At 42.0% G+C, this 13020-nt stretch overlaps 1 protein-coding gene across 3 annotated transcripts in view; it reads right to left on the reverse strand.

The window, feature by feature from the left end:
- The window catches only part of SASH1 (SAM and SH3 domain containing 1), a 200033-nt gene that overhangs the window by 110628 nt on the left and 76385 nt on the right, over window positions 1-13020 (reverse strand). For all 3 annotated transcript variants that reach the window (XM_074990416.1, XM_074990417.1, XM_074990415.1), the window contains exons 3-4: window positions 235-285; window positions 66-115 (exon numbers count right to left, since the gene is read on the reverse strand). In XM_074990416.1, coding sequence (XP_074846517.1) covers window positions 66-115; window positions 235-285 — 101 coding nt within the window. The remainder of the gene's footprint in view (window positions 1-65; window positions 116-234; window positions 286-13020) is intronic.

Below are 13020 nucleotides of genomic sequence, written 5' to 3' on the forward strand. Positions count from 1 at the left end.
AATTAGCTGATTACTGTAAAAAATTCATTTTACACTCCCCTGCTCCCCAAACAACCCAAACTTACTTTCTTTCAGTCTCCGGTGTTGACACAGTACTGCCGAGGCCAAGCGATTCCTGTAAAGGAAGATAAAATGCCGTACGTATAGACAGAACAACAAGCTTCACTCAACTGGTACAAAATATCAAATAAAAAATGCTAAATAAAAATAGATTATTAAAGCCATTGCACTTACTTCAATCTGGGATTGCAGCTGAAGCGAAGTGGGGCTGGCATCAGGTTTCTCCTAAAACGTAACAGATGTCAGGTTAATGCAACACCCAAATGAGGCAGCATTGTCCAGAAATATAAATATGGAGCAAGATAAGGAAAGAAACAGCAGACATAAACAGAACATTGGAAAATCTCACTACCTTTGAGGATTTTCAGTGGGATTGCTCTCTGAAGAAGTACTGAAATACTCAAGTAGAAACCAATTGCTTGCTTCTTACAGTAAATTGTACCACAATGTAAACCTTATAGATAGGGGTTCAAATAATACTAAAGAAAACACACATGCAGCTTTCATGGGATAACGAACATTTGCCACATACTCTTACATTTCAAATGCCAATCTACTGAGTTCTCTTTTCTCTTTCAGAGCCATTTGTTCCTTGAGATAATGTATGTTTACTTCACTATATCATCCAACCACTAGATGTCTCCATGTGCAGTACAGAGTTCCAGATAGGATGCAATCTTTGGTTAAAAAAAGAAAAAAAAAAAAAGGGTAGGCAAAGTTGGAACTCAAGCTGCATGGAACTCTGCTTGTGTTGACAGATTGCTGTAGTTTCCTTTCATATGTTCCTCCTGTTTAACACAGCCTGTACTGAAATTTACTGGTGTGTATCTTCTATTTATTCTCACCCTGAACAGGATAAACACACAGGATTAAATATGAGCTTCAAAGGAGGCCTAAAATAAATTTTAGTTATTATAACATAGTTAAAATAAAATTAATTTGCTACAAGCATTAACAAATTATTTGTGGACAGAGTACTGAGTTTGAGTTTCTGGCATTTTTTAACCAATTACAATGGCATATACTGGATAAATAATAAAAATAAAGAGAGTGCATGATTATTTTTCTGCCAAAAGTCCTACATTATACCTTAATTAAAATTCACAGTCCAGTTGGGAGGCAAATAACTATTATCAACAGAATTACACAGATGGCAAAAGTGAGGCACAAATTTAAAGTGGTTTGCCTAATGCCACACATTCAAGATCAGCTGGAAAAGGATCCAGGAGTCCTGATCACCAGTACGCTGCATTAATAACTATGCCCATAAACTATGTTAGCAACTTGAGAATTTCTGAAAAAAGGGGTCTTTAGAAATCTAATATTTAAGCAAATACAGTCAACTCTTCCATACCCAGCAGCCCCAGGATCAGATATTGCCAGATATTCAAATATTCTGGATAAGAAAGAGGTATACCTAGCAATGCATAAACACTAAAGAAAAGCAAGAGTAGACATTAAGAAACGAAAATGTATGCAGAGTACTTTATTTACCAACAGTTGTAATGTACACTGTAAACTTACACTGTATTTGCTGCATTTGTGTTTACTCTCACTATAACTATGTAACTAAAATTTACTTGTGGTTAGAATGCTGGTTATTTGAGAGTTCCGGATGACAGAACGCCAGATATGAAAGAGCTTATTGTACATTTGACGCTATAAGTTGAAATTTTTTCGTCTGGCAGTACCATAGAGGTTGCTGGACCAAAGGGCACCTGGACCAGAGAGCTCCAGCAACATGGGCTCAGAGCAGAGCCCCATTGGTGGCAGGGAGCCCACTGGTAGCTAAATCTGGGGAGTCCCATGGGCTGCCCCACAGCTGGGATCCCAGCCAAGTTTGGGGAACACCACTGTGGAGAGCTTGGCTGGAGCTGGGGAGCCCTAATCGGCCAGTCCTGTAGCAGTGGGGAGCTGGCACATGTAGGGGAACCCCACAACAGACCTGTGGCAGCAGGGAGCCTGGCTGGGGTGGAGGAGCCTTACAGCCAGAAATGGGGAGCTGAACTGCAGAAACCTGGCTGGGCCAGGGAGTCCTGCTGGGGTACGAAGCCCAACCGGCAGCTGGGCAGTGGTGGGGGACAGGCCCACGAGGAGCCCTGGCCAGCAGTCTGGTGGCAGGGAGCCACAGCAGTAGTGGAGCCAGGCAGCATGGGGGCAGAGAGCCAGGAGAGATGGAGGTTACAGCACCTATCCAGGTAACCCATTTCAGTGCTTCACCACCCTCTAAGTGAAATATTGCTTCCTAATATCCAACCTAGACATTCCCCACTCCAGCTAGAGACCATTTCTCCTTGTTCTCTCATCTGTCACCACTGAGAACAGCCTCTCTCCATCTTCTTTTTGAGCCCTCTTCAGGTAGTTGAAGGCTGCTATGAAATCCTACTCCCCCGCCCCCACTCTTCTGAAGACTCAATAAGCCCAAATCCTTCAGTCTCTCCTCATAAGTCATGTGCTCTAGCCCCCTAATCATTTTGGTTGCTCTCCCCCAGTACGTCCACATCCTTTTTGTGATGAGAAGCTGAGAATTGGATGCTATACTCCAGATATGGCCTCACCAGTGGTGAATAAAGGGGAATAATCACTTCCCAAGATATGCTGGTAGTGCTCCTATTAATGCACTCTAATATGCTGTTAGCCTTCTTGTCTACAAGGGCACACTGTTGGCTCGTATCCAGCTTCTCATCCACTGTAATCCCCAGGTCCTTTTCCACATAACTGCTGCTTAGCCAACTGGTCTTCAGCTTGTAGCAGTGCTTGAGATTCTTCTGTCTCAAGTGCAAGACTCTGCATTTGTCTTTGTTGAACCTCATCAGATTTCATATCATGGCATGGTGACATATCAATTGTATTATGTTACATGATGGTCACGATCTACATAGGGATGTAATACAACAGAGTAATTTTGTTGTAACATAGGTTGGTCTGTTTTAGGCTGGCTGCCTTGGCTTTGTTGTTTTAGTATTGTAGACGGGTGTAAATGTCATCATATAAAGGGAATCAGACTTCAATGGGAAAGTCTTTCCGTCGACTTTAAAACAAGCTGTTGGAGGCCCAGGATACGTTGGATATGTAACAAGTCCAGAAGACAAAAACAATGATTCAGAATCACAATATCCCCACATCACTACCAAGTGACTCTGATTTTCTTATAAAAGTAGAGACATAGGCATCGCCATTTCCCGTTAGTTCTACCAAAAGAAAAGGCGAACATGCTTTCCAGCCAGCAAGGCAGCAGGAACATCACTGCAAGCCTTTCTCCTGCACTCTCCCACTGGGCCAAAGGCCAGAAAGGAAGGAAGGAAGCAGCAGTATAATTACTCAGAACATAGGTCACTCAAGCCAGGTTTTCCTCCTCCACCCACTATCACAAAGACTGCAACACAGAGCGTTTGAACTGGTCAGGTAGTGAAAGCTGCATACAGCTAGCCCAGAGGAATCCCCTGCGTGCCTGAAGCGCATTTGCTGCAAATCCTTACTTTAACAGACATACTTTTTTAAAAAAAAAAAATAATATTTTAGAATGTTATATCCCTTTCTTTCTGCTACTTTTAAGGAAGCCCTTTTACTTGCCCAAGCTGACCACAGACTGTAAATGGAGGGTGGAAAAGGTTTTTTGTATTTTTTACAAATCTTCTGGGGAAAATACCCAGATGCATCCTGTGCTGCAAGATCTTGATTCTCTTCTCTCACTTATTCCATTAGCCTCCTTTAGCATCCTGCCTGCTAAAGCTGCCCCTTGCCCTGGCAGCACTCAAAGACAAATAACTTAAATAACTTAAGAAATTTCTCAATCTTCATGATTTTAGAGTCATACATTGTCATTAGAATGAAATAGTATTTTTGCTCTCTGGATAAACAAGGATGTTAGGGAGAACAAGGTTTTATAAGTTAGACCGGCCACGAATAATTTCATTTATTTAGGCTCTGGTGTGGCTATGGGAGAGTAAACCCATGTGCCTATATGAATCCAACTGCAGGATCTGAGTCTTATTTTGCAAAGCAAAGTAAATTCTGTAAGGATGTTCTTTAATTTAAAAACAGACACCGATGGCATCTCAAAAAATATTTTACAATAGTAGTTTATTAAAAGTCACTTCTCTGTAGCTCATATTTGAAACAACCTTTTAAACATTCTACAGGTTGAACCTCTCTCATCCAGTGCTGGATGAGAGAATTTGCTGGACCACAGGAAGTCAATGTTTTTTAGCATATTACCAACACTTCCACTGCTTACTGGGCTCTTAGAAGACATCTGGAGTAAATTACAGCTTAACAACAGCACAGAACACAGAGAGCCAGGACTGGTGGCTGTAAACAAACTTTACAGGACAACGCAAAACTTGGCTACACCCATGCAAAGTGGTTGCCAAGCGAACTAAAAATCATGATCAATTACGGATGTTGCTGGACAAGAGCGTTCTGGATTAGAGAGGTCAACCTGTACAATGGTTTGGCTTACAGATGATGTTCTAAAAGGCTCTGAATTATGGCTTTGCACAGATTCATAGGTGAGATCCATACCAGGTCAAACTGCTAGATCAGCGTAAAGAGGCTTTAAATATCCCAGTTTAAACTGTGGGTGGATTTTCACACTGTAGGCACAGTTGAAGGTAGTCCAAGTTGCCTTTCAAAGGCCTCTTCACAAAGTTTGGCACAGGCAACATGCTGGGGAGGGAGCCGAGTTGGATCACTCTATATTGATTTCAGGCAGTGTAGTCCCAAGAAACTGTTGTCCCAGTCTTCAGAGCAGTCCAGAATGGCTCAAAAATGTCTTAACACGAGGGGTGCAGGGGCTTTATGATTTTGGCTGCAGAACATTCGCAAAATTGATGGTCCCAAAGGTTCTGTTAATGATAATTTAGCATGAGCTCCTGCATAACACAGGCCACAGAATTTTATACAGTAATGCCTGCATCAATATCATTACCTATGGATGAGCTAAAGCAGTTTTTCTTAAACTTTTTGAGATCACAGAACACCAAACAATAATATTTTCTATGTGGAAAACCTATGAAAACTTTCTTAAAAAATTGTCATCAGACAAAAAAGAAGGGGGAGGGGGAACAAAAAACCGAAACAGCAACATATACAGCAAAAACAAAAGGAAGTAATTTAATCAGGTATCATAGCAATCAACTCCCTCATCTGGCACTTTCTCATCCAGTATCATCCCTCATTCGGCAGGGCAATGGATGCTCCAGGACTAGAGAACAGATGCAGGCAACAGCCCCATGTCTGGGAGCTGGCTGAAGCACAGAGCCCTGCCAGCAACACCAGCTGCAGGGACCCTATGAAAAAAAATTCTCATGTGAAGTTTAATTTATTTTGCCTTTCAAAGTGTTCCTAGTAGCTCTGGAGGCAGATCCTCACCTGGAGTAAATCAGCATAGCTGTACTGCCTTCAATTGACTTCTGCAGGACTTTGCACTATTTCTTTAGAGCTCAATAACAGAGTGGCTTCGTTACTGTAGATTGTACTCATTCTCTGCAGGGTCTCCCTCTCCTGTTTGAGCCATCCATTATGCCTAATACCACGGTCTGGACTTTTCGTTCGTTGTTCATTCTCCAGATACGCCTGAACAGCTGTAATTTGCATTATATAACCTTCTGCAGTAGGTTCTCTTTTGGCTGTATCTTCCTATAGATCTCCTTGCTTGTGACATTCACCATCACCTTCTCAGGAAAGTAGTGGTTAATAGTACTCTGGGGTTTTGCCCATTATTCATTAAAGGGAATACACAAAATAGGAAAATACACCTACTTTTCTGCGTAAGAGCTCACTTTCAGCTCATTGAGTCACAGTTAGAAACACTCTTCCAGATTGGAGAGCCAAGATTTGAATCAACATGGGATTTTCCTTCCTGGTGGGAGGTGGAGGAAGGCAGGAGGTTCAATTGTTTATGTTATGTTCAGAGAATTACTTTTTTTCCTCCCTTATGCTTCTTTATCACAATAATACACTCAGGCTACGGTTACACTACAGAGATCTGTTGACAGAAGCCACTGTCAGAAGAGATTTCCCGACAAAACTTCTGTGGACAGAATGTGACAAAACACAAATGCCAGTTGGAAGAGCGCTCCACTCTGTCGGCAGAGTAGCTGGACTGCCCAGCTGCTCTCAACCTGGAAGCACAGGAGACAGGGCTGCCCATTGTCCTGGATGCCCTGTCTGTTGAGAGAAGGCACCCCCCCCCGCCCCAGAGCATCCACATAGCTTTTATGCCAACAATGGCACACTTCCTCACCTAGGAGAGGCAGCTGGTTGTCTGTGGAAGTTCCAACTTTTGTCGGCAAAACTTGCTAGTGTACTAAGGTGACCATCTCTCTCAGTCCCAACGATGGGACAGGGAGATATAATGGGGAGGGGTAGCTCCTCCCGGCTCCTCTAAGCCTTGGGGAGCCAGGAAGGAGGTGGCAGCCACCCGCCCTTACCGAGCTCTGGCAGCCCCCAGAGCTCCTGGGAATCCCAAGGAAGCAGTAGGGATGGGGCAGCCGCCCATGCTCCCCCCACTTCTCTGAGCCCCTTTGAAGCCCTTTGTGGGCTCCCTGCTTTCCGGCCAGCAGCTTCGCAGCTGCTGATGGAAAATGCTGGACAATTGGTCCCTTTTGTAAAATAAGTAGGGATGCCTTTTTGGTGGCCCAAACATGGGGCTGTTCCATCAAAAATGCGATGGATGGTCACCCTATAGTGTAGCCTTAGCCATAGAGAAATCTCTGTTAAGAACAACAGCCTGTAGCTCTGGTCCAGAACCTCATCTGCATATAATGAGGCTTACTGGAAGTGCACTCTGAGTCACTGAAGCGACAGTGATCAAAAGGGCTTCTGCACTTAGATTACAGGTCCATAATTCAGACCATTATCGTGCATAAAGTTCAGACATGTTTTGATCACCATATCCTTGAACCTTAATGACAGAAGAGCTCATATCCCTTCTGAGCCTGGGTCACACTGCAGCTATCACAAGTAGAACTGCATTCACTGGGAATTACAGCTCCAAAACTCCTAGTGTAAACCATGCCCAAGAGCAATACACAGGAAGTTAATCCTAGAAGTTGTGATTAAATCTGGACAGGCATTTGGCTGCATTTGTGTGTTCCCTTTCTGTGTGGTGTACTGTTCCTGCACAGGCAGCTAGCATGTGATATGGCATATCTCAAGCAAATCACCCAATGACCACAAGATCTGTTAAGGGACAATGGTACCCAGCCAGGTTTATTGTTGACAAAGCATGGCACTAGCATCCCACAGACTCTACCCATCCACTAATTTGTGTATGACCATAACAACAGACCAGCTCAGTGAACAGCAGGAATTTCTGTCGGCCAAAGATACTGCCTCTGAGATGTATCTGTATACCCCAATACAAACAAGTTAGTACTGCCTCTGTGGCATAGTTATTGCCCCAATGTGGCTAGATATAACCCATCACCTCATATATGTAGGTTTGATTAAAGTATCTTTCATTCTGATTTATCTTTTAGGAGGAGTCAGTGTGTTCCTGTTATCCTTGGGGAATGTTTTTGTACAATCCTTGATATAAGAATGTTTTGGTACCATGTAATATCAGAATGTGTTTGTGTAACTAGCACTTGTTAGAAATGTGTATTTCTGCAGTATTAGCTCCATTCTTGCCAGCTTTTGTAAGCAGGTCCAGTCTCATACCAGGCCTCTGATACAAGGGCTTATGCCTCATGCTGTCTTCTTACTACAGGAATGATTAAGTTCATTCAGACACGAGTTACCTATTGTTCAGTGGGAAAGACATGGAGGTGCTGGGGAAATTTAGAGGTGTAACAAACAGGAGACAGGACTAAAGATGCTGATGTTGCCAATGTCGTGTTTTGGGATTGTAAATAATAATTCCATTGATTACCCCTTCCCCAATGGCTAACAATAAAGCAGATCGGAACTATATATTGGAAAATTCAATACAGATTTTCTTCCCAATGGCTTTCACCTTATTTAGTCTAAATCCATGCAGCAATATAAGAACATAAGAACATAAGAATGGCCATACTGGGTCAGACCAAAGGTCCATCGAGCCCAGCATCCCATCTGCCGACGGTGGCCAATGCCAGGTGCCCCAGAGAAGAACAGAAGACAATGATCAAGTGATTTATCTCCTGCCATCCATCTCCTGCCCTTGTTCTGAAGGCTAGGGCACCATACTTTATCCCTGGCTAATAGCCATTTATGGACCTAACCTGCAAAAATTTATCAAGCTCTTTTTTAAACCCTAATAGAGTCCCGGCCTTCACAGCCTCCTCGGGCAAGGAGTTCCACAGGTTGACTGTGCGCTGTGTGAAGAACAATTTCCTTTTATTAGTTTTGAACCTACTACCCATCAATTTCATTTGGTGTCCCCTAGTTCTTGTATTATGGGAAAAGGTAAATAATTTTTCTATATTCACTTTCTCCACACCATTCATGATTTTATATACCTCTATCATATCGCCCCTCAATCGCCTTTTTTCCAAACTGAAAAGTCCCAGTCTCTCCCCATGTGGGACCCTTTCCAAGCCCCTAATCATCTTAGTCGCCCTTTTCTGAACCTTTTCTAATGCCAATATATCTTTTTTGAGGTGAGGAGACCACATCTGCACGCAGTACTCAAGATGTGGGCGTACCATAGTTTTATATAGGGGAAGTATGATATCTTTTGTCTTATTATCGATCCCTTTTTTAATAATTCCTAACATCCTATTTGCCTTACTAACTGCCGCTGCACACTGCGTGGATGTCTTCAGAGAACTATCCACTATAACTCCAAGATCCCTTTCCTGATCTGTCGTAGCTAAATTTGACCCCATCATGTAGTACGTGTAATTTGGGTTATTTTTTCCAACATGCATTACCTTACACTTACCCACATTAAATTTCATTTGCCATTTTGCAAATGAGGTAAGCAGTGAGGTGGCAAAGTTTGCAGATGACACCAAGTTGTTCAGGACAGTCAAAAGCAAAAGGGATTGTGAAGAACTACATAAAAGCCTTTGGTGTGGGACCGTGTCATAATATACCTAGATTTCCAGATCTTTTTATGTCCACTGGGTGCCCCTTGTCCGCATGTTTATTAACCCCTTCAAAGAATTCTAATAGATTAGTTAGACACGACTTCCCTCTGCAGAAACCATGCTGACTTTTGCCCAACAATTCGTGCTCTTCTATGTACCTTGCAATTTTACTCTTTACTAGTGTTTCTACTAATTTGCCTGGTACTGATGTTAAACTTATCGGTCTATAATTGCCAGGATCTCCTCTAGAGCCTTTTTTAAATATTGGTGTTATATTGGCCGTCTTCCAGTCATTTGGTACCAAAGTGGATTTAAAGGATAGGTTACAAACCACTGTTAATAACTCCGCAATTTCACATTTGAGTTCTTTCAGAACCCTTGGGTGAATGCCGTCTGGTCCTGGAGACTTGTTACTATTCAGCTTATCAATTAATTCCAAAACCTCCTCTAATGTCACTTCAATCTGAGTGAGTTCCTCAGATTTGTCACCTAAAAAGGCTGGCTCAGATTTAGGAACCTCTGTAACATCCTCAGCCGTGAAGACTGAAGCAAAGTTTCTCTTCTCTCTGATGATATCTAGTTTCTCTTCTCTCTGATGATAGAAAACCACACTAAAAAGATCCTTTAGGAACTCAGAACATCAAAAACCTCTAGGAGGATAAATTAGTACGACCCAATACTCTGTCTAGGTTTCTTCACCACAAGTCGTATCCAAACCTGCACAGAGGCTCCAGAGAAGATTAGGACAAATAATTTTTCCTGTGACAGCACAAGAACAGGCAGGTGTTTAATGCAAACTGCCAGACAGTTGCTAGCCATGCCTCACTGATCAAAATAAATATATAAAGGAAGAACAATTCCAGTGGCTACCACCTCAGCAAGTGTTTATTTGTGGAGATTAACCAGTTCACTGAGTTTCCAATGATTCAGGTCAGTTTTAAGTATCCATTTTGAGTTTCAAATTGCATCCCAAGGTCCATTATTTTAGCTATTTCAGTAGAACAGTGGAGACTTTCTGCTCCATTACTCTTGCATGGTACAGCCAAGACCAACACACAGTAAATTATGACATTCTGCAACAACAATATAACTCAGGAGCGTGGCAATGAGATGTGGGGGAGGAATGGTTAAAAATGGAATTTCAAAAAAAGTGAGTTATTTCTCTTTTCAAAAAACTACAGTCCAACTATTCTCCTAATGGCTCATGCATCAACACAGACACAAGTAAACACTTAGCTAAGCTACTAACCAACTCTGGTTTTGCAAGAAGGCAGAAACAAAACATGCAATTATAGTAGGTCTCAAATGCTTACTTATGTATTAAAACAATTTCCACCTCAGTCCATTGTAAACCCCTGCTGAATGCTGGTATCTCTAATGTTTCAGACAGAAAAAATGTTTAACTTCTTAAAAATTTCCAAAGAACAACTATGGCATGTTGTGTAGTCCTGCCAAGAGGGGAGAGGACACGAGAGAGGGGTGTGTGCGCGTGCGCGTGCACGCTTTTTTTCTAACATACTTAGGTTTATTTTAGATTATTAATACCCACCAAAATTTTTAAATTGACAAAAACTTTATAACAGCAACCACAAGATTTGTGAAATTTCATATTTCACAGGGCTTTACTGGGACTGAAAAAGGATAGATTTCTATCCTGGCATCACCTAAATTCGTAACAAACAGACTCAACTCAGAAAAGTATAAAACTTAAAGAAAGACAAAGAAAGGGTTCAGGGAAAGGAGGGATCATGGTGGGTCAAAATAAAAACCACAGCTCATATTTTACAATGCAAAAAACTAAACAAAACAAACCAAAAAAACAGATTCTGATCCATGGTACAAAGACATTAAAGTAGGGCAAGAGAGAAAAGTCAACTCTGGTGCTGAGGAAAGGCACTGATGAAAAACTAAATGCAAAAACATGGATTTTTGAGGATGAACTTGAGAAGCCAAGGAAGCAGGTTTTAGGCACACAAGGAATATGCTTCCCCTCCCTTGGTGTTCACACCTCCAGATCAACTGCTTGTAGTAAGCCTCACCCTTGCTGACTGAGCTAACCTTGTTATCTCCACCCTTGCTCTGGCTTATTTATACCTGGCCCTACAGATTTCCAAGACCAGCCTCTGATGAAGTGAGTCTGTGCTCACGAAAGCTCATGCTCAAAACTTTTCTGTTAGTCTATAAGGTGCCACAGGACCCTTCGTTGCTGTTAAGGAATATACTGTTTCCGAGGTAGGAAACAGTGTTAAAAGGAGGGGGTGTAAAACAATATCAGGCAGGAGCAAGGTGAAAAATGTGGGCAGAGAGCTGGACTGAGGCGGAAAACAATGAGGCACAAGCAGTGCAGAGCTGCATGAAGAAATGTCATGGTAAGAAGGAGGAGTTTGTGCTTTATTCTGAAACCTTGGCTGGAGATCCTGCCTTAAGTCTCTGTGCTCACTTAGTGTGTGGCCTCTCTCCAGAGAAAGCCAACAATGGTGCTAACTAGAGGCGTAACCTGGACAGAAGACAATTAGCACTAAGAACTCAACATGTCAAGTCTATCCTCCAAATCCCTCCTGAGATTCTATTTTACGTGGAAAGACAATCTAGAATTATCAGGAAGAGAAAAGTTCTCCCCCCTCACCCACTGGATTTTTACCTGGGAAATACTGATAGTATTTTTATTGGTGTTTGTTTTTAGTGTTGAAGAGTCACAATATATTTTTTAACTTCTAACTTCCTTTTCAAGTAGATAATTTTGTACAAGATTTTTTATACCATGCTACCCTAGTTTTCATTTTTAAAGCAAATTAGTCACCTGACAAAACACACAAAAAGTCTTAAACTAGTAAATCATCTTTCTAACTTCTATACAAATTTCTGAAGAATAATGAAATTTTATTGTCAAAAACTGGGAAAGACAGGCTAAGTCCAATGCTACATCTTCCTCTTAAGTAGTCTTCTAAAGCTGTACTATAAATCTTCTTAAACACGGCTATAATGAAAACACAGGTGGACCCAGATTCACCATAATTTACAGTCATATAAACGAGATGATTATGCTCTCTATCCTGCTAGTATGTTAACTTACATATGACCTGCTCCACAAAGGGCTCAAATGAATTTGCTAACTAAATGTAACCTGTAACACCCATTTAATAAACACGTTGAAATCACAGACATTTATAAGCAGTTGTTTAAAACTGTAAGGCTGATGGATTATTCCAAGTGATTTCCCTCCTCTGCCATCATTTACTCTGTTCTTTAATAAACACTAAACAAGACAACAAGTCATTCTCTCCCCCAGAACCTTTTACTTCTCCTTGTGCAAAAATATCATCACTGGAGGTTAATTTGGAAGAGGATCTGATGTTCTCTCTCTGTTGACAAACAAGATGGTGCATGAATCCAGTGCATGATTGCAGCACAGTAAGGGCTTGTCTACACTGCCCTGCAGTTCATATGACAGGGGTGTGCACTAAACACTGCTGTAACCCCCTGTACGGCAACAATGAGCATGAACTAAAAGGTTTCGAATTGGTATTAATAAAACCCTCTTCAAACCTTAATGCAAAGTAGGAACTTTTTAGTCCACTGCTGCAGCATATATCTGGGGGAGTTACAGAACTTGGGAGCACATGCCTCTGCAATTTGAGCTGCGAAACATTGTCATAGACAAAGCTTGAACGTGCTGCTGCTTTCCTCGGAAATAACGTCACACTGTACTTTTTGTCACCCCCTACTTTAAGAACAGGGCACACACACACAATGATTTGTACCAGTTTGAAAGTTGTTACCCCTATCTCCAAGCTTTACCCACCTCAGCCCCCAAATCCACCCCCTATCTGTAAGTTTTACCCCCATCCCACCCCCATCTCCAGGCTTAACCCCCATCAGCACCAAATCGCCCCCCATCCCCAGGTTTAACTTGCCTCAGCCGCCCTGCCCACTGAATCTGGAT

Source organism: Carettochelys insculpta, chromosome 3 (assembly GCF_033958435.1).
Source record: "Carettochelys insculpta isolate YL-2023 chromosome 3, ASM3395843v1, whole genome shotgun sequence".
NCBI lineage: Eukaryota > Metazoa > Chordata > Testudines > Carettochelyidae > Carettochelys > Carettochelys insculpta.